The 21,248-nt window shown below is 46.2% G+C and overlaps 4 protein-coding genes across 4 annotated transcripts; 2 read left to right on the forward strand and 2 right to left on the reverse strand.

The window, feature by feature from the left end:
* Positions 1-564: 564 nt before the first annotated feature.
* EDB93DRAFT_1164080 (eukaryotic translation initiation factor eIF2A-domain-containing protein) lies at positions 565-3,418 on the forward strand. Its single transcript, XM_041450122.1, has 7 exons — positions 565-748; positions 814-955; positions 1,014-1,129; positions 1,192-1,475; positions 1,535-1,835; positions 1,897-2,867; positions 2,925-3,418. The coding sequence occupies exons 1-7, from the start codon at positions 718-720 to the stop codon at positions 3,051-3,053; spliced, it is 1,974 nt and encodes a 657-aa protein (XP_041304862.1). The 5' UTR covers positions 565-717; the 3' UTR covers positions 3,054-3,418.
* A 544-nt stretch (positions 3,419-3,962) lies between these two features.
* On the reverse strand, positions 3,963-4,561 carry EDB93DRAFT_707366 (uncharacterized protein). The gene is made up of 3 exons (XM_041457169.1): positions 4,465-4,561; positions 4,046-4,413; positions 3,963-3,976 (listed from the first exon to the last, which is right to left on the reverse strand). The coding sequence occupies exon 2, from the start codon at positions 4,334-4,336 to the stop codon at positions 4,082-4,084; it is 255 nt and encodes an 84-aa protein (XP_041304863.1). The 5' UTR covers positions 4,337-4,413; positions 4,465-4,561; the 3' UTR covers positions 3,963-3,976; positions 4,046-4,081.
* A 3,613-nt stretch (positions 4,562-8,174) lies between these two features.
* Positions 8,175-8,582, reverse strand: EDB93DRAFT_1164102 (uncharacterized protein; the record flags this gene model as incomplete). Its single annotated transcript, XM_041450123.1, has 1 exon — positions 8,175-8,582. A coding segment is annotated over one exon (168 nt), but the record flags the coding sequence as incomplete, so codon positions are not given.
* Positions 8,583-17,151: 8,569 nt separating this feature from the next.
* EDB93DRAFT_1298960 (uncharacterized protein) lies at positions 17,152-20,633 on the forward strand (the record flags this gene model as incomplete). The annotated part of the gene is made up of 8 exons (XM_041454650.1): positions 17,152-17,396; positions 17,581-17,720; positions 17,841-17,944; positions 17,992-18,099; positions 18,137-18,953; positions 19,003-19,088; positions 19,113-20,258; positions 20,385-20,633. Coding segments are annotated over 8 exons (2,895 nt in total), but the record flags the coding sequence as incomplete, so codon positions are not given.
* Between the last annotated feature and the right edge of the window lie 615 nt (positions 20,634-21,248).

Consider the following 21,248-nt stretch of genomic DNA (forward strand, 5'->3'; position numbering starts at 1 on the left):
ATTTTCCACCGTGTATGCTGAATGAACAAATGCCGTGACACGCTGAACAAACGTCTGACAGAGTACACGTGCAACCTCGGCATCCACCTCCATCCAGGTTTTATAGCCGATGATGTGATGCCGGTAGTTCAACGTGAAACTCGTGTTGGGGCCCCACTCGTGGAAAATGGCAAGTCTCCCTAAAAATTGTTCTATATGCGTAAGCGAGTCATCTGGCCAACAAGGACGCACCATAGCGGATTTCGAATAATGTATGATTGCTGTCATGGTCCACTTTCAAGGTCCATCTTCACATGCATGACGAAATATGTCAAATCTTGAGTGGAAAAAGTCCTTAAATACAGGATGACTCTAGTCTTTCGATTTTCCTCGACAAGAATGATCTTCCGCCTAACAATTTTGTTGAGAATCAAGTTGCTGCGAAAGACTTTCACTAGAACCGCCCAGTTAGTCTTCGGGCCCATCAGCCCTGTCCGATTACCATGCGGACAGGGCCAAAGAAGGTTGTTACCAGTAACATAATAGCGAGAGCGTGAAGCCTCGAGGCCAAGTAACCGGACCGAGCAATTTACATTGCTTGCCCTAAAGTAGATCTTGTTTGAATCCAGCTGTGCATTGATTGTGCTTATATCCTTGATCTTCTCCCTCCACCGACAGTCTCTTGTGAGGCATTCACTTGCTTCGTTCTCGCCCCCTCCGTCTTCTCAGCACAAAAAAATGGCCTCCCAGCTCTCCCAGCAATATGCATGTTCGTTAAAATATTTATCCAGACCGCAGCATGTTTGTTGATCTAACGTAATTGGAATCTTATAGTCCGCGCGCAGAAGAGCATGGGCCTCGTCGGCGGCACGCCTACATACTTGCCGATAGAAGGGTTCGCTGTCCCCGATGTTCCAGCTCGCACATACCACTACAGCCCCGATGGCCGCCTCTTCGCCTATGCGCTCCCCACTGCGTACGGTTTCCTTCGTGCTGGCGCGATTCACCCGGCTGACTTATTTTGATCCTCGCAGTGTGCGGATCTTTCTTGCCGAAGGGGCGCAGATGCTCCAAGAACTGAGCGTTCCAAATATCATCGAACTGAAGTTCTCCCCGCGCGGAACGTACCTCTCTACATGGGAGCGGCCAGGTACGCCTCGTGTCTGTCGTCTAGGCTATCAGTAGAATCTCACTTCACACGCCTCTTTGCAGTAAAGCTGGAAGATGGCGCACAGCACAAGAATCTCCGCGTCTTCTCCGCTTCTACCGGCGAGGAGCTCATCTCATTCACACAAAAGTCGCAGGAGAACTGGGACCTTCAGTACACCATATCTGAGTCGCATGCCATTCGTCTTGTTGCTCAAGAGATTCAGGTCTACCGTCCTGCTGAGTGGGGGAAGGGCATTACCGATAAGCTGCGCGTTGAAGGCGCATCGATGGTCTCCTTGAGTCCTGGACTGAACCCATCCATTGCGGTGTTTGTTGCTGAGAAGAAGGTATAATTCTTCTCTCCTCATCATGCGTACATTCTTTTGCTAAAGTTTACTCTTTTCAGGGCGCCCCTGCGGTTGTCAAGATCTTCGGCCTTTCCACCCTCTCTGGCGCTCCGACCTGTTCTAAAACTTTCTACAAGGCTGATCGCGCCCAGATCAAGTGGAACGATCTTGGCACGCAGGCACTTGTCCTTACACAAACGGAGGTCGACAACTCGAACATGAGCTACTACGGTGAGACTGGTATGTACCTACTCAGCGCAGCAGGCAATTTCGACTGCCGGGTCACCCTGGATAAGGAGGGACCGATTCATGACGTGTCGTGGAGCCCGAACTCGAAAGAATTTGGCGTTGTCTATGGATGTTAGTTGTTTCCTTCCCTAGATCACGAACTATACTAACAACCGGCATTTTTTGTCATTAGACATGCCTGCTAAAACTACACTTTTTGATCAACGCGTGCGGACGCTTCACGATTTTGGATCCTCTCCTCATAACTTTATCTCATTCAATCCGCAAGGTCGCCTTGTCGCACTTGCCGGCTTCGGTAACCTGGCAGGCAAAATCGACATCTTCGACAGAAGAACGTTGACGAAGATTTGTACCATCGACGCACCGAACACTTCTTATTGCGAGTGGTCGCCCTGCGGCAGGTTCCTTTTGACAGCTACCCTGTCGCCTCGTCTTCGTGTGGACAACGGAATTAAGGTCTGGCATTGCACTGGTGGACTTGTACACGTCCAGCTGGTAGAGGAATTATATCAGGCGTCGTGGAGACCTACGCCACTCGATCAAGCACCTCCGTTTGGTTCGACTATCCCTGCTGCACCCCAGCCCTCAATCAGTGTATTGACTGCGGCTCTGACCGCTAAACCCGCCACACCCAAAGCTGCAGGAGCTTACAGACCGCCTGGTGCACGTGGCCTTGCAACGCCAGCGATTTTCAAGCGCGAGGATGAGGGCGGTGCTCCTCGTATGCCCACCGGCAGCGGCAGCGCAACACCTCCGCGGGGCTACAACCGCTCACCGAATCCTCCCGGTAGCATGGGCCATGCTAACGGCGCCACTCCTACCAACGGAAATGGCCACTACCAGAATGGGAACGGGGGACGGAGGCATGTACCTGGTGCCGCGTCTAAGACGCCCTCGACTGGGCCTGCGCCAGGGGCAGAGGGTGGTGACAAGAAGCCGAAGAAAAAGGGGAAGAAGAAAGAGAAAGGACCTGGGGAAGCGGGCTCGGGAGCTGCAACACCAACTGGGGAGGCGTCTGTGCGACCGTCTATTGATGTGACCGTAGGAGGGACGCAGACTCCTGGCCATAGTTCCGTTCCGCCAACGCCGGGAGCAGAGTCATTGGACCCCGTCGCGAAGAAGGTCCGGAATCTTAATAAGAAGGTCGGTGTTTGCTTTTCTGATTGTCGTTGCATCGTGTTGATGGTCATTGACATGTAGCTGAAGGCTATCGATGAACTCAAGGAGAAAGCGAACCGCGGAGAGCGACTAGAAGCGACGCAGCTCAAGAAAATGGAGGGGGAAGCTGAGATCCGCAAGGAACTGTCTAGTCTCGGGATCACAGCCTAGACATTTCGGCACCATCAGTATATCACGACACATGCCATTTCTCGAGTAATGGGTTTTGTGGAACACATGGCTATCGTTATGCGTCGTCTGTCATTCAAGTTTAGATTGACATTGCATTGTGCGAGGGCTGGGGTCGGATATCTGGATAATCAGTAGATGTTACAGTATGTATGTATGGGATTTTGATCTGCACTATGGTTGTTAGATATATGGGAGTATGAACAGTATGTCTTTAGTGATCGGGGATCTTCGGAATATTTTGACGTGATTAGGGGTGCAACGCTTGTCACAGTTTGTTACCACGTGACTACCACTCATTCACCACCAAGCAATCCACGTCGGCATCTAACAGAACTTGAAATGATCTGGTCCTTGGTCGACTCGAAAGGGACCATCAGCAGCTGACAACGATAATAGTGTCAATGCAGCAGATCATCTGCATTGGTAACACATGGAGGCAGGCCGCAGCTTAGGGTCGTCCGGAATTCTCAAACCCTTTCGATTTTTAATTACTATCTCAGATGGCGAATTTCCTTTCCTTAAGCTTGTCATTGATACTGCCGCCAGCGACGTGGTTCTAGGTGGGCTCGAGAAGTGTCGGTCGTCATTGTTTGTTGCATCTCTCAAGGATACTATTCATGCTGCGGGAGAAGATAATACGTGTTTTCGTGCCGATCTAGTTTGTTTCTTATTTTTGATGTTCATGTGCACAGGACAGCGCAAACTATCAAACACGTCACAAGTGAAATCAAACACAGAGACTTCGATGAAAGCCATAATTTGGACCTCGTCGATCGTCTATTTTACAACACATCACATCTCTAAAGCATCTTCATTCAACGAGACAGCGCGATCATGACCCCCTCAACCTTCGCTCTCCTTCACGCCATCCTACAGGTATCACGCTAATTGTTTTACATGTTCTAGAAAGTGCAAGTGCAAGTGCATCAGCAACTCGGACTCGGGAAGACAACGAGAAAAGACAGACTCACCAAGACACTGTCGCGTTGTTAGAGCAAGTCAAACGCTCATAAAGGGTCGGGAATGAGGTCATCCAAGCTGGGAATGACGTCCCCCAAATCGGGAAAAATGTCCCCCAAGTCGGGAATGATGTCCGCTAAGTCGGGAATGATGTCCGTGGTAGAGGAATTGGTGTCCCTCAAGCTCAGGTTAGGGGTCACGGTGTCCCCCAACTTTGGAATGATGGGGATGACGCCTGCGATGGCTACACTAGCCAGCGTTGTAGCGGTAATGATGACACTGGTGACTGAAGTGAATTTCATGGTTGGAATGTTGAAACTTGATGGTATTTTCTGAGCCGAGTACGTTGGCTTTTATACACAAGTGGTACAAGTCCCAGCTAAACCATTTGCATGTGCTTGCATCATAAAACAGATGCTGGCTCACGCACCATGAAATAATTTCCGTGAAGGCCTCAAATTTTGTGCCGGAGCCTCGCGTTCCACAGGTGCTTTTGGTGCGGTTTAGTGAACGTTAGTCCATGACGATGATGATTTGTTCATCCAATCCACATTTTCAGGGATGAGCAGCTCGAATTATTGATCATGTAGGTATAAACGCTCGATAGGGTGCTCACATGGTTTTGCCACCAATCAGAGCATACTAGTAGCCAGGTCAACGGTTGCAATGTAAATCGCGACGGTGAGCGCTTCCCGAAGACGTTAAAGAGATGTTGCTGATACTATTAGTTGTGGAATACGCGCATAAAACCCTTGGATATCACGGGTTACGAATTGTATTCGAATCCCAGGGTAAATTGTGAAATACTCCAATGAACACACACCATGATTAACACCGCCAGCACTGGGTAACAGGAGCAGGCTTATTATGTGATGTGCAGGCTCTGTTATGGACGATGTGGCTTGACTGCGGTACCACAGACCTTGATGAATCTTTCGCATACTGTTACCCCTTAACAAATGACTGCAGACTCGGCAGCAATCGCCGTTAATTACAACTCCGCGATCATTTTCCAAGGTCGCCAAGTGGTGCTTTGACTTAAACTCGTTAACATTTTCGCAGAGGAATCAGCGGACAAAGTACCCGAATGTCCGTGAGATCGAGAACCAGAGTTGTTGCACAAGGAGCAAACGGCAGAATTCCTGACCCGACTGATATCCGAAACACATTAACAGTAAGGCCTTTCAGAAGCAGCGCTAGATTCAATGTCGCATGTAGGATGGGATGAAGGAAGCATGTGACAGGTATGCATACCCTTGAAACTGGGAACCCGGGCGTTGCAGCATGATATTACTCGGCCTAACGCTGATTCGCCGTAGCGTGAATCGTGTCATGCGGACAACCCTGAATCACCCATGTGGAACGCCGCGGTTTAACGCTTAAGCATTTGTTGAGTCTGTAGAATGAATCTGGAGAAAGAGCGTACGGGTTAGGTTGACATGCTGCTTGAACTTGGAGCCATGATTTGCCTTGCAGCATGTATTTAGGATAAAGGAAGCACATGAATATGCAGGCACGCACTTGAAACCAGGGACCTAGTTGCAAGCGATGATTAATTAAGGATAATCAATATGTGCTATGACGATTGCATCGTCCCCGTCGAAAGACAACCAGTCCCTCCAGCCCAAATCGTGGTGCAACCACAGTACGGAAGACACAGTACGGAAGATCGAACAAGGAAGACCAGAGAAATAAAGATACACGCCTATTGATGCTACAACAGTACTAGTGGGTTTTGTGGTTTGCATCAGTAAAAAAGGTGCCTCCTTGGTTCGGAATAAGTTTCATGACCGGGATAAGTATGAGCTCGTTTTCTGCTATATCATATCTAGCTGCTTGAGCTCGTTCTGCCTTGGATGAGAAAATGTCCCGCGGTAGTCAGGGAGAATTCTCGGGTCATATGGTGCTCCCTGAGTGACTTTACCGGAGTCAGCGAGTCTTTGAAAGTGTGTGAAGATTAGTACTTTCATTAGGTCAGAACGTTTGCGCTCATGCTCAAGCCTGGAAGATCATGTTTTCTGCAAAAATCATGTGAGCTCGATCACCAACCCGAAAGTTCATTAAACACGTACCTCCAACTGCAACCCGAAAAAGCTGATCGACTTCTGAATCTCCAAAGGGCATTAAGATCGTGACCAACGAACCTCGCATTTACAAATGCGAGCCAATCACGGCGTCGCACACATTGAAATAAAAGGGATGAAAAGTCTGTCGAGAACTTAACAGTAGGAACACGGGTGAGGCTCCTGCGCCTGCCGCTCCTACCTGAAGCTCGGGCACGCCATCGAATGAGGCGCGCCGTACTATAAGTCAATTTCACAGCCACCCCCAGTATGGTTGGAAACAGAACGCGGCACTGGCAATTGTGCAAGAAAGACGACGACACGATGGAATCATGACTCGCACTGTTGACACGAATGAGAGCAAGAACATCAGCGAGAAATCCAAGGATGTCTAGACAAAGCAAAGACTTAAGGAAGATCGATATTTGGCCCTACATGACCATGTGAACAAAACCAAAATACCATTCAAAGCAGAGATGCGTTCTCCGAAGTTTTATCGGCAGTCCTCGGGAGTTAGGCATTGGCAGGAGCTCTGGCTAGTCGGTAGTATCTGGCAGTAGCAGTATTGGCTCGTAGGTAGTCTCTCGTGGTTTTGTAGTCAGATCCTCGATAAATTGAGTCGTATAAAGGGTTGGTCGTCGGTATCTCTTGCGGTCCGTGCTCGTCCTAGCGGGCCCTCAAATCGGACTTGAAAAGGTGGGGGCCAATTAAAACTTATATGGGCCGCACGAAATCGAATGGCAAACAAGATCATCAAGACATAGTGGCAAAAGCGGAGATCGACCTGGAGATCGGTGCGAAATGGTAGACAGAAAAATCTAAGAGCCATCCCGAACCAATGATGGAGAAAGAACAGACATGCTCCTCTTGGTCGCACGAAGCCCGGCCTTGTGAAAGCGAGTTTTGTTAGCTCCAAGTCACATACTTCGTACCAAGTTTTCGGATCTGAGCCGCGAAATCGAATACCACAGAGGAATTGTTGAAGAGATGAGCAAGGAAAAATTTGAAAAATTTGAGCAAAATGTTGAATGACCACACGTGATAACCTTTAGCTGGGCGACGTTCGATCAGATCAGCTCGAATGAGACTCGGAAAATATTCAGATCCAAGGACTAATCGATCGTGATCTTGAACCCATACAAGGTGACGGGGCTGATTCGGTAAACTCGAGCATGGGAATTAGTGAGATCCGTCGAAAAAGTATATACTCGTTGGTGATCAGCGATTGGGTCGGCCAAGTGTCTAGTATCCAAAGCACTTGAAATGACAGAGGACAGTAGGGGCGAGAGCCCTTATGGTCGGATTTCAGAAACTGGCCAGATAAACTAGATCGTCAGAATCGGGTCTCCTACATATGCGGAGATCGGTTAGGAGATCGACATGGAGGAGATTATCGGTTAGGCGAGACTCGAGATCCAGTCGATTCCAAGAGGCGCTACCGCAGAAAAGAGGTTTCTAAAGCCAACTATTGTGAAGGCCCAGCTGAGAGTAAGTTCGAATCCAGGCAATCGTGTAGTATGCTCGAGACTTGTTGGATCATGCGAAGTTCGTGTTGTGGGTTTGTTCCAATCGAATATCACAAACTTTATGTGAAGCTGGAGTTCTGAACGAGTGAAGCAAGTGGAAGTCAAAAGTAGGCGAGGTTAATTCGGACAGGGGCCTTATATATAGTGAAAGAGCACTTGTGAGACATCCGAATGCTGCGGAACACAATCCTTGATGATGTAAGATGATGTCATTTCGATTCCGACCAGATCTTACCGTCTTGTCTGTCGCCTGCGACATGCTTGTCGCAGAATTCGTGAACACAATAATCGACAATGATCCTCCGGACTCTGATGATCCTACAACCAACGTTCCTCATCGTAGTACAAGCGTGTCAATATCACAAGAGAGATCATAGAATGAGCCTACATGAGTACCTAGATCTATTTATCTGGCTGTACTGTAAACAGATTTCTGAATGCGAGGCAGTCAAGAATCATTGAGATCTGTATAGCAAAGAAAATTCATTCCTGATCGCTTCGTCAGCTCCCTCCGCCGAGGGACGGCTCCAAGGATTAGTAGACCAACATTGCTCGATAAACTGCCAGTATGGTTCAGGGAGCTCAGCATGACGGGATCGGGAAGGCGTTTGCGACTTCTGCATCGCCCAGATGATGGCAGCATCATTCCGAAGGTAATAATAGGGAGTGTTATTGGTGAGTCCCTAGTACAAGCAAAGCTCGGGTCATCAATGAGAGGCCGAAATTAACCCAGACGAACCTGCAGCATGACACCGCCAAACGAATACATGTCGCTCTGCTTGTTTGGCCGAACTTGAGAGCCATTCTCCCGCTCTACGAACAGTTCAGGAGCCATCCATCGCACGTTTCCTTTGAGCGTGGACATGTAGGAAGCCTGAGAGGCGCTTATGAACTCGGGAATACATCAAGGAAAGACCAAAGTCAGCAATACATGCAGTGCCATCACCATGGATCAACACGTTAGGCTGAAGCTCGCGTTTCAATGAAATTGGAACGATCGATGGAGAAAATCGAACCCACCCCATTAAAGTCGCCATGGATGACATTGATGGCGTGAACTGTGAAGAGTAGTTACAGCTCGGTCCGGCAACAATAAAGTCTATCACATACGATATTGCAGACCAGCTATGATATCTCTTAACTAAGACTTTTATCAGGTTTGTGGCTTGCATGAAGAGAGACTTGCCAGTTTGAATCGTCGAACAAGAGTTAGAGTTGCACCCTCACGCTCCAAATAGAGCGTCAAGTTTCCATTCTCCGCCCAAAGACTGACTAATGCTGGAAATGGGAGAAAGACTTTGTCCCTCGAGAATCATAGCATCATGCAACGCCATTGAACTAGCGGCAATTCTACTTCATCTTTGGTTCATGTCCGAATCCTGCTACACGACCAGTTTCATGGCCAACGAGAACTGTCGTATAGTGGTGGCCGCAGTACCATTGGTGGGCTACTTGCAATTGCCAGTGCAGGGAGGTTTCAGCAGTTCAAACTTGCGTCTTACGGTAAATGAATCTACACTTATAAGAGTTTCTTACAACACTTATATATAGACTGTGAGACGTGGTCTAGAACTCGTACACAGTTGACGTCAGGAACATCTGACTCAACGCGTGTATCGATGGTCGGACACCTAAGCTCAATAGCGATGGCCAGTAGCTGGATGCGGCTGATATCTGAATAATCACGAAATGGTGTGCATATTCTTTCATGTCCTCACCGTCGCCTCACACGATGCCAGTCAGCATCATGTCACCAACTCCTCGTACTCGTACTCGTACTCCCTGCCGCGTGCAATCAGAATCCCTCAATCCACACACACTAGATGAGTTGGCTCATGATGTGAGTGGTACTCTCTTGTTTACTTTCAACCTTGCTTACATCAAGCTTTCGCCCGACCAGACACATCTGAATCGCTGAAAAGCACACTTGAGCGCCACCGTTCTTCCTACTCTTACTCTCCATCCGCTCAAGTCATGCCCGCTACGACAGACATACATTCCTATCCACGAGCGCCTTCATCTCTGCCTTCATCCCCTATATCTTCCATAATATTCCTCCCATGCCGCACACATGCCCTCCCAAACGAAGTATCGACCTTCTAGAAGAGGTGGAGTTGTTGCCAGCGGGCGTTGATAGGGGTAATGCTCAGGTTTCGTTCGGCTGGAACGCATCTTGTTCAAGCTCACAAGTCACAACAAGATCAGTAGTACGTCGTGTGTACTTTCGTATATTATGTGTTCAAGTCAAGATCATACTTTGAGTTTTTGTTCCTCTACTATATTCTAATGCCTCCATTGCTCAAGTGGCACTGAACTTTTCCCAAAGCAAGCATCTCTGTCAAACCATGGCAACGAGCAATCTATGTATCGTGCATCAACCACACTACACCAACACGAAACCAGGAACACGGCTCACTGTCGCGACTTGCCACTCGGGCTTGGTTTACTATGTCGCACAAATGTTTATAAATTGGTCCTACCACGCCGGTGAGTTTTGAGGATATAGTGAATGCAAGCTACTCATACTCACACTGCTGGGGATGTATATCGACTTACATGTCTGACCGAGGCAGCAATCCACATTCTCGTTGCAATAAGTTTGGCATGCCCTGACAGATACACATGCTGTCAAAGCAGCGGCAACGGTGAAGACGAAGGGGAAATGCATGGTGCGACACAGGATCAATAAATGTGGGTGGGTACGGGCACAGTAAGAGGACTGCTACTTTTATAAGTATCGTGTTTGGTACTTCACGACTGACCCGTTATTCAAATAGACGTCGCATGCCAGCAGGCTCAAATTTTCCTTGCTCTGTTACCGATATTGTGAGCGTAGGAATTTGCATGCTGCCGTGCTTCTTTCCGTGTATTATGTGTTCAAGTCAAGATCATATATTGAGTGTTTGTTCCTCTACTACATTCTAATGCCTCCATTGCTCAAGCGGCCCTGAACTTTTCCAGAAGCAAGCATCTCGGTCAAACCATGGCAACGAGCAATCTATGTATCGTGCATCAACCACACTACACCGACACGAAATCAGGAACACGGCTCACTGTCGCGACTTGCCACTTGGGCTTGACCTAATATGGCACACACATGTTTATAAATTGTTCCTACCACGCCGATGAGTCTTGAGTATATACTGAATGCATGCTGCTCATACTCACACTGCTGGGGATGTATACCGACTTACATGTATGAGCAAGGCAGCAATCCACGGTCTCGTCGCAATAAACTCGGCATGCACTGACAGATACAGATCCTGTCAAAGCAGCAATGACGGTGAAGACGAAGGGAGAAATGCATGGTGCGACACAGGGTCAATAAATGTGGGTGGGCACAGTAGGAAGACTGCTACTTTTATAAGTATCCTGTTCGGAACTTCATGACTAACCTGTTATTCAAATAGACGTGATTTGCGTCATGCCAGCAGGCTCAAATTTGACTTGCTCCATCATTGATATTGTGAACCTAACAATTTGCGTGCTGCCGTGCTTCTTTCTGATGGGTGATACTGAGCATAGCTCGAAACCACATGTAAACCTAACGAATGATAAACTACTCTGCCTAAACGCATGCTTCTCAGTCTACATAGTTTCCACCAAGTCCTTCACGGGACAGCAGCAGCGCCGATACCACGTAAACCCTTGAGTCTGTCGAATTCTTGGCACCCGTGATATCCAACCTGAGTTCGTGTCAGCGAAAATCGGGATTTACAGACGGGTGTACTGCGGGGGCAGTATACGTTACACCTGATGGACTTCAGCCCGCTAGCTGTGACGAATGGGCAGGGTCTTGTGAACGCTGAGCCCGCTGGCAGGTCTCTGACAACGGCTGCCTTGTGTCGAGATCATTCCAGACAGGAAGTTGCCGAGTTAGGTGATATGTGTGACTTCATCAGACTGCCACCCGCGCATAACTGTTACACCAAAAGGTGGAATACTGAAAGCTAAGCTTTCAGTAACGGCGACGGTACAGTCTTAACTACTTACAGAAATCTACAGTTCGAGATCATTGACTTTTAGCGCAAAGCCTGTTTCCCTTAGATAGACGAATGAAGATAGTTGAAATGATCGATGACGGTTTTATATATATATAAAAACAACCATTCACTGATCAGCCTCTACCGTGACTCACAGTTATCCACGTTGCTTGGAAAGTTATCTTGGTGTCACATGTAAATGTGAAAACTGGAGAAAAGGAAAAGGATCGGGCGAGCATTTGAACCTATTTGAACTCGCCGTCCTTGACAGCGAGCTCGAGCGTTGTCGTTGCGGGATTATCAAACCGTGGGAAGTCACCTAAAGCAACTGTACGTGCTATATTTGGCCGTAAATCCGTTTCTAGTCGGCAGAACATGACCTCGAAGTTCAAAATAGCTCTGCTCACAACACTATCGACAGCCAAAAACGCGTGATGGATGCAATAGTTATCGTGCGACTCGCATATGGCAGGAGCAGGTTTCTAGCGCGTGGCCTTTAACCTCGGGCAGAGGCTGACATCAGAGAACTGAGAGAAACCTGAGAATGACATATATCATAATATATAGTCGATAATCACCATCATCAGTATAATCATGCTATGGGTTATGCCATTGCCATGCTTGACTTTATAGAGGAAAGCGGTGTTCCTGTTAAACATGCGCAAGCTTGCAAATTGGCAAAAAATCATGCATCAGTTCACCTCAAAATCGAGTAGCACATGGGGCTAAAGCTAATTAATCTGTATCAAGGTTCAAACATTCCCGGACGATATCAAAAGTCGATTTCTTGTGGACACCCCTTATTTTGTTGCGCAATCAGACAAGATAGTGCTGCCGCAGTCTGGTCCAGAACCTAGGTTCGAACCCGAACCTTTGCGGACTAGACCCATGGTTCGGTCACAGGTCCAGACTTTCTCTTGGACCGAACCCCTTGGTAGGTTTGGGGTTCGGAGTGTCGTCGATAAATCCGGACCGGTTCTGAACTCATGCGGACCGGTTCGAACCTATCATTTTGCTGGCTTTGTCTTATGATTTTCGAAGTCGAAGCCTCGTATTTTTGGTGAGGCTTTCTGTTTAAGTATCATCCTTGCCCTTCTGTTCACTGTCTTCTCCTACTTCTGCTGTGTTCTAGTAGGCAAGGCGATCTCTCGGCGACTTCAGTAATGCAGCAACTCATTCAGGTGCCAGTGAGTTCGCAACGATTCTACTGTCTGTCCCAATTAACTTAAAATGCGATTTATTTCAGAACATACCTACTGTTGGGATCCACCACTGTACTCGCCATCTGCCATGGGTTCTCATTTTGGTGGTTCATGGTGCGCAACAGTTTTAAAACTAGTTTAAATATATTCACTTGGTACCTAGGGACATATATGCCTCCTGCTGCTATGTCTGAGTCCTCTGCGCGTCACGCTGACGGTCAAATCACATGTCGTCAATGACACAGCTGCATGAAGGCCTTGTCAAGAGCTTGAGGACTACCTCGATGCACCGCTCGAGGACATTGACAACATAGTGGGCTGATGGGGGGTATGTATCATTGTTTGATTGTTGTTACTTGCATACCAATTTTCCAGCACCATTCTATCCAGTACCCAACCATCTCTCACATCGCCAAGGATTATCTCGCTATTCAAGGTTCAGCTGTTGCATCGGAGCGTGCATTTTCAAGTGGCGGCATTACCGGTGTCTTAATAACCGAGGGTCTTATATAAAGTCGTGTAAATGACACCACAATTACACTTTGGATAAGACTGCTTGCCAGTCCTCGATTAACACGGTCTACGGCTTTTCCTATTTCGTGGTAGATAACGTGTGAGTTCTTGGGAGGCTCACTAAACTAATCTTTTTATAAAGATCAACCTAGCCGGAGCTTTACTTTTCTTTATTGAAACTCAAATCTCTTGTCTAGGAATAAGCTTCTAGACACGTAATTCAGTTTCTGGAATGTCTTTGCATAGGAAATCTCCTTCTAGGCTCTGGACTTGGATACTGGAACTAGTGAGATGTGGTCTCAAATATATGAAATATGACCAAGATCGCTTGGTCTATGGACACCTGACTGTGAGACAATGGTCTCAAATATACAATATATGTTCAAGATCGCTTGAACAAAGGGGACTATAACTTGACCAAGATCGCTTGGTCTATGGGACAACTAGTGAGACGTGGTCTCAACAATATGATAGATGACTAAGATCGCTTAGTCAAAGGGCACAGAGCAATGAGACAAAGGGGTCTCAAAGACAATATATATGACCAAGAATGCTTGGTCTATAGCACTAAATAAGTTTCTAAGGTAAGAAACTTATAATCTCAAGGGAATTCTTTTCCCTGCACTTGTCTCACTTCAAAGGGACTAACTTTGCAAGTGAAATATCTGATAGGCAGATTGCTACAAATGGGAGATCATATTTTTTTTGGGGGAGAATGGGCTCTCCTTATATACATTTTGTGTGGGAAAGTAACCTAGGTTCACAAACAATAAAAAATAAGGAGGACCAATCAAAATATTGGGTCAAACCCAATAAAAGAATAAAATACAAGTGAAAGATGGAGCTATGACATCATTGTGGAGCAAAAGATTCCAGAACCTTCCATGAGTGAGTCAGAGTGAGTCATTGTGGAGCAGAATATTCTAGAAGGAAATGACATCATGGATGATGTCATTGTGGAGTAGAATAATCTAGAGCTTGATGACATAATATCTTTCAACAGAATACCTGCAGGAGTATCTGTGGAGTCTTATGACATCATAATGACATCATACCCTATGGGTACAATTTTATGAAGTGTCAGGTGAGTCAAAGCATCCTAATGAAAAAGTAAAGTAAAGAAACACTAGAGAAAAGTAGGTAGCAAAAATAAGACAGTTGGCAGGAATTGAAACACAAGTCAAAAAAATAATGCAGTTGGCAGGAATTGAAACACGGTCTTTTTGGATAGGTTTTTTATTGGCTTTGTACTTTTCTCTATGGTTTTCTCTAGCCAAAGTGAATAAGCCAAAGGCAAGGCTATACCTTAACCTTCATTTTCCTTCTCACATCAACTAGGTCTAAATGTGATTTCCCATCTCATATTAGACTTTTTCCATCAAAACATATTCAGATCATGAAACTTGGGGAAAACTGGAAATATGAACCATGGTTTGAAACCAAGGTATGGGTTGACTAGTCTGAGGACTAAGCTAACAGACTTTATCTTTTGAGGGTCACCTAGTATTCATGTCCATGCATGATTCCCACATCATGCAGGACACCAGCACAGCACGTCGTAGCTGTTTGCAACCAGCAACGTTCGAAGCTCTTCAGTTACTCAAGAGCGCGTACTGTCAAGGCCATATCTCTGCAACTGTCTAGGCCAAATTTTCGGCTCCTTATGATAACCATGTTGTGCACAATGAGTAAATTTGGTAGCTATTTGTACAGTACAATGTTGTTGTCATCTTCTGGTAATTGAAACAATGGTTCGAAGGTTCGAACCTGTTCTGAACCTGGACCGAACTCTTGCGAACACGTTCGAAGGCGTCTGGTTCGAGGTTCGGCCATCTTGCCTGAACCTGACCACTGGTCGAGTTCGGGGTTCGCAAATATGAGGTGACGAACCCGCCTGAACCGGACTTCGGCAGCACTAAGACAAGAAGGAACAAGGTCCAAATTTTCAAAAGTAAGACCGAAAGACAATGTTTTGTAGGCACCCGTAATTTGTCCCTCGATTGAACGCAAATGGATTTTTAGGCTCTTCCTTATCTTTCCACTGTCTGCTCTTGATGTAGAGCATGGCTCGCTTGCGTATTCATGTCTACTTCATGCAGAATTATTCCAGCTCTCCGGGGATGTGGCAGTTTGTGCACGGATGCAAGTGGAAATCAATATATGTGCTACTCCGGATCCTTGGACTGTCTAATCTAGTTTGTAATCTCGCTCAGTTGGGCTTTAGTGGCTACTCATTACAGAATTGCTTTACATTGGCATTGACACTGCATTTTCATAACACATTCACTTGGCTAGACACTTGAAAACGGTGGGTCACAATTCATATCAGCCCCCAACTTACCAATTAATCGATGTCTTACTGATTATGCTATGGTCAGTAAAACTGATGGTCTTTATTCTCTACTTTAGTGATTTTGATCAGGGCAAAAGCCAAGTGAATATTCTGAGTATCCCATGAGGGATGAGTAGGCTGTGATGTCAGTACATTTCACCCATTGTTGTGATCTCGTATGACCTTGTCAAATTGCGTGTCTTTGCACAATGCTTAAGTAATTGTTTGCATGTGCATTTGGAAGCCTTGGTTATTCCATTGGGAAATAGAGCAATGAAGCTATTGCTGTGTAACACTAAGGATTCCTGCCAACCTCCCAATACGCAATACTTTTTGTCCTGTAAGTGGAATGAACACTATGAAATACACACAGCATCCGTTGTTGCATTGCTTTTTGTCCTGTCATGCTTCTATATTTAATGCTGGAGATAGGAATGGTGAGCAGGATTTTTCATCACCTCGCAATTATATATTGTCTACCATGGGAGGAGAATGAAAGCGAGGAAACACATAAATTACTGCCGTCGCACTGCATTTTGTCTTTTAACAGGTCTGCACTTTCCATGTGAGGGTGGTGATGATCAGTGGGATTTCGTCACTTCGAATATGAATGATTTTGTATTCAATCAAAAAGTATACTAGGAGTTACATATATTGCCACTATCACACTGCTTGTTGTGACCACGCACATATATACTTTCTGTTTTTGATTGGAATAATGAGCAGGGCATACAGACATCATGACTGTCATGCTATATTTTTGCAATTTAGCTTGTGGACATTCGAGCACAAAGATCTGATAACCGTAACTTTACTCAGATTGCTCATAAACATGTTTTTAAATTGTGACATTCGAAAACAGCAAACTTAGCAACTACTACCAAGAGGCGTGCAAAAGGGAAATGCTGAACATACAGCCCACCATTAGATAAGCTTTTAAACCTCAATGCACAGCCACTTGAAGTTGCCAGCAGACCATTCCCAAGAGGGGGGTTTTTTTGCTAGCGTAGAACACATCTTGATAGTTAAATTAATGAAAAATGCGTGTTAAAGGGTGCTGCTCACTAAAATCCAGTATTTTGGATGTCATGTGTGAGAACATGTGACTTTGATATCAAGTCGTGTCTGATATCAATAACGTGCATCTTATTACAACTCTTATGCCCTCGCTGTCCTGTCAGCCCACCAACTCTCATTTGCAAAGACACACTTTTATTCATTATGTATTCTAACACTCGTCCATCGCATGCAGGCCAGTTCCCGTTAATTTACGACACTTCAGCTCCCAGCATCAGTAATGATTCACACAAAATTTTGCAACACGAATCAGATTACACGTCTCATAGCATTAATAATTCTGATTCATCTGGACATTCTCACAGTCCCATCATAGATTTTCAAGTAGAACTACAGCCTGAGGATTCAGATGGGTATTATTCACTATCTTATACTTCGCCTGATACACTGTCCGATCACTGGGATTCTGACGGATATGCCAGGGATTCCCAAGAGTCAGAATCCCCACATATACCATCAATTGCCTTACCCGCAGACTTCAACATTGATACAGCACTCAAAGTCAATACTGCCGAGGTGCTGTATGATGTATTCAGGGCACACAGCCTTGAGGTTGACGGCACCAGTCCAAGATGGACCCTCTGTTGTCCTGACTGCAAGGAATGGTGCCAGACTAGCATACCCTTGGGCCTTATGCTCTGGCATGAAGGCCAATTCAGTTCCTTGGTCAGCCATCGAGGCAGCAAGCGATGCATTCAGGCTAAATGACGGACTGAGCAAGCTCAATCATTATTGCATTCCGATACCCTTATCACTACCCGGTCTCTCATTACCTCAGATGACAGGTATTTTCATTTCAGCTCTAGCTAATTACTTAATTTTGTACTTACTACTACTTGATCCTTTTAAGTCGTCTTTCTCCCTCCCTTCATCTTGACGACTGTCCTGGAATTGCTGTTGTCTGGCCAGATGACCTACGTCCATTCCTCATGCTTTTCCCCTGGAGCTGGTATCATAATGGCCCAGATGCTTTGCCTTTTACCATCGATAGTATGCAGCCGAGTGCTCCCCGTGCTCACTCAAAGCATTGCAGCCATACTTGTTTCCAGGGTTCACCATGTGGCAAGTGTTTTGATGTGCACAGACACATTGTGCACCTTTCTGAAATAGCCCGGGATCCCAAGCACCATACTAATTACAAGTTTCTCAGCCTTGGACACATGCAAGACATTGTGAAGACATATGCCGACCAAATCAAGCAGCTAAAATTGCAGGTACGTTGACATAGCCTTTGATAAGTATCTTGACTAACATTGAACAGCAACTCAATCATTCTTGCAATTATATGTGTTCGCTCACCCAATTAGACGACTACAATTGCCTACTTATGGCCATATCTGAAAAAGATATCCCCCGCATCCAACAAATTGTAGATGTTGCTCTACTGTCATGGTTCCAGCGTGCAGGAGGTCGTCAACAAGCTCGAGGATGCTCTTGTGGGCGCATATACCCCTCGAGGTTATGGCGCTGATGACTTGGACATTGCGACACTTGTATTTAGGCTTGGCGGGCGCCAGCTCCTTTTTGCACTTAATCAATCACTTGGTCTCCCTTCTCTCCGTACCCTCCATACTAAGTCCACCTTCACCTCCATTGTGCCAACCATCGGTCCAATACAAGACGGACAGTTTGACCAGAATATTCAGAACATTGTCATTCACACACGTGCACACTCGTCACTCGCATCATTACGTGGCATCAGTCTTATGATTGGCGAAATCGCCCTTGAAGAGATGGCGGTTCACTTTGGTAAATATAACAAAGTCGGAGGTCTCTGTTTGAAGCATTCTCACACTATAGAACCTGTCCTTCGCACATACGAGTCTGCCGTGAACATTGCTCAAAAAATTCACAATGGTGAACTTCACCTTGGGAAGGAGCTCACTGTTATAGGTGCATCCTGCTTTGGTGAGGATGAGATATATCCTATTTTGGCGGCACCCACCTGCAAGACTGAAGACGCCACTGATATGGAACATATCCTTTCCTATGCCATTGGGAGTTGGAATAGGACTGGCACATCTACATTGGTTGGGCCAATCTGGTCATTAGCAACAGATGGTGATGCAACTAGGTGTGCTGCTGGTCACAAATTATTCGTCAAGTTTCCACTACCTCCCGAATCACCCTTGTATGGCACGCTCATCAACTTACAGGGCCTCAATCTATTCACCGGTGAAGGTAAAATTACGCTTGATTTTGACTTCAAGCATATTTTTAAACGTAAGTATTTCTTTCTGTTATGAGCTGACATTTATTGATTTGAATCTAGGCCTTTGTACGCTTATTCGAGCACCTGGAGGAATTGTCATAAACAATGGCCGTGTCATTAATTCAATGATGCTCGCACACTATCTTGTATGATTGCCTGCGTATGACGAGGCAGCAGTGACAAAGCTCCTTCACCCTGATGACCCCCAAGATGACCCCCGTGCCATTGAACTCATGTTGGCTATCATCGGGTTCTCACAATCTCAACATCATGTCTTGAATGACTCGTTTTCCCTCGAAGTCAACACTCGTGCCGACCTTATTTCAATTTCTCTCCTCAGCACACTACTTGAATCAATTCTTACTCCTTTCATTAATGTCTCTCTCTCTCTCTCTCTCTCTGAGCAGTTCCAATACCTAAGTCGTTATGCGCACTTGGCTTATGCGTTCTTTCATGCTCATCAGCGCTCATTCATGTCCTATCCACTATATTACGACACTCAAACCATGGTGAAGAATACTGCCTTCTCTCTTTCCAAACAGCAGTCACTGGATCCACATGCTTGCTTCTACCTTGGCAACGTTGGGGATGATCCACTTGAGATCCTCTTTGGTTGCATGTGTATGATTGGAGGCCACAACTCTGCATGCTCTTATGCTCAAGCTATCGATCGTCTCGATGCTGCTAAGGACATCAATGGTCTTTTTAAATGCCATCCAGAGCTTGATCCAGGTCATCGGTGTCTCAAACTCACGCACCATGAGGGAGTTGATCATATCAACCGAGATATTTGGAAGGGTGATATCATTGCCGACAGATGTGATCTTCCATTGGCATGGCGCAATGGTCGTGATTCTGCACTTTCCATTCTTACCACATCACAACTGGATCCAATTCATTATTCCTTCGCCGACTATTTCAAGAACCCTGATGTCAACATGCTGTGTCCATTCAGACAGAATAAATACTTCGGCATCACAATGGAAGAGGAACTTGAAGACACGAGCCGTGTACCATCCGAACTGCCACCTGCCAGTGTCATGCACTCACCACCATTGCAGTGTTTGGAGACCATCTTGTCAAATGAGGATGGTGATATGCTTCAGCTAGACGAGTCTGACGTACATGAAGAAGAAGACAAGATCATGCTAACATTTCAAGAGGCACTGATCAATGAGTCTCCTGCTGATGCTCCTTCTCAGCCTTCCAGTGGACCCCCTCCTGCAGATGCACTTTCACCGCCATTGCCGCATGGCCCTGGGATACGCCCAGATGACTATCTATTATATGATGGATGCTGGATTCACAAGCAGACTGTATGTCGGCTTGTAATCAACAAAGACTTTGTTTCAAAGTCTCTCAATCGACTCGAACGTGTCCAGGAAGGCTATACAAAGGTCAACAAATGAATCAACATGTCAGCAGGATGGATCACAAACCAGAACTTATTTCTTGTTGGGGATATATTTCTTATCATCCTTCACTCCAGCCATAACCTTTCCATTGGCGTCCTTCACTCCATGTCGGCAACCCTTAACGGGGTATCTTGCGCATCCATCAATGTCACTATCATGAGATCTTTGCGCTCTACCATGAAGATCACAGGACAGCTCCTAAGTGTCATTCCAACTGACACTTTACCTGATGCTGCTCAGATGTTCTTGTGGGACGGGGGATACATCACTGCTTGATCAGTCATCCAAGGAACATCTGACTCTACAGCACATGTCATTGTTGTCACCGTTCCTGGCGCTCTTGTGGAACCTGTAAATCCTGAACCAACCTTCCTTTGTCTATGTGAGGACATCAATAATGACAAGTTTTCTCAAGTCAACGGTGGCCAAAGCACTTGGCAGATCCCTCAAGATGCCTTGCAAGCTGCCTGTAATCTCATCTGGGTGAAAGCTGTTGAAATGAAGCTGTTGCTCAGGTCTATTGAGTCAGTTATGCCATTAGACACGAAGTCCTTCCTGTTACAACTTGGATGGTATCTGTTGGTGACGCTCAAACAGAGCGTGTGTCGTCAACGGTCGAGGACGTCCTTGGGCTAGCCCAAGGTTAGGGGTCTTACTTGGCGAGGCTTTGGCAAGTAAGATTTGACAGCCTATGTCCAAATCGGGTAGCTTATGTCACGCGGGTGCGAGACGATAAGCTATATCAGGCCTAGGCTTATGACACCCGAAGGTTAATCGTAAGGATCGTCGTTAATTAGAAGGACAGAAGTCCAACTAGTTAACAGGGGCTTTGCTCGTCGACGAAGTCGATGAGTAAAGATCGAGACTATAGGCTTATCTGCGAAGAGCAGA

The sequence above is a fragment of the Suillus bovinus genome (assembly GCF_016758785.1).
Source record: "Suillus bovinus strain UH-Sbo-P2 chromosome Unknown EDB93scaffold_55, whole genome shotgun sequence".
Classification (NCBI taxonomy): Eukaryota; Fungi; Basidiomycota; class Agaricomycetes; order Boletales; family Suillaceae; genus Suillus; species Suillus bovinus.

Bases quoted from the DNA above. Each gene is read 5' to 3' on its own strand.
- EDB93DRAFT_1164080 (XM_041450122.1), top strand. From the start codon at position 718: ATGGCCTCCCAGCTCTCCCAGCAATATGCAT. The intron at 1,130-1,191 runs GTACGCCTCGTG...GCCTCTTTGCAG, and splicing joins CTCTACATGGGAGCGGCCAG to TAAAGCTGGAAGATGGCGCA. The intron at 1,476-1,534 runs GTATAATTCTTC...TACTCTTTTCAG, and splicing joins TGTTTGTTGCTGAGAAGAAG to GGCGCCCCTGCGGTTGTCAA.
- EDB93DRAFT_707366 (XM_041457169.1), bottom strand. From the start codon at position 4,336: ATGAAATTCACTTCAGTCACCAGTGTCATCATTACCGCTACAACGCTG.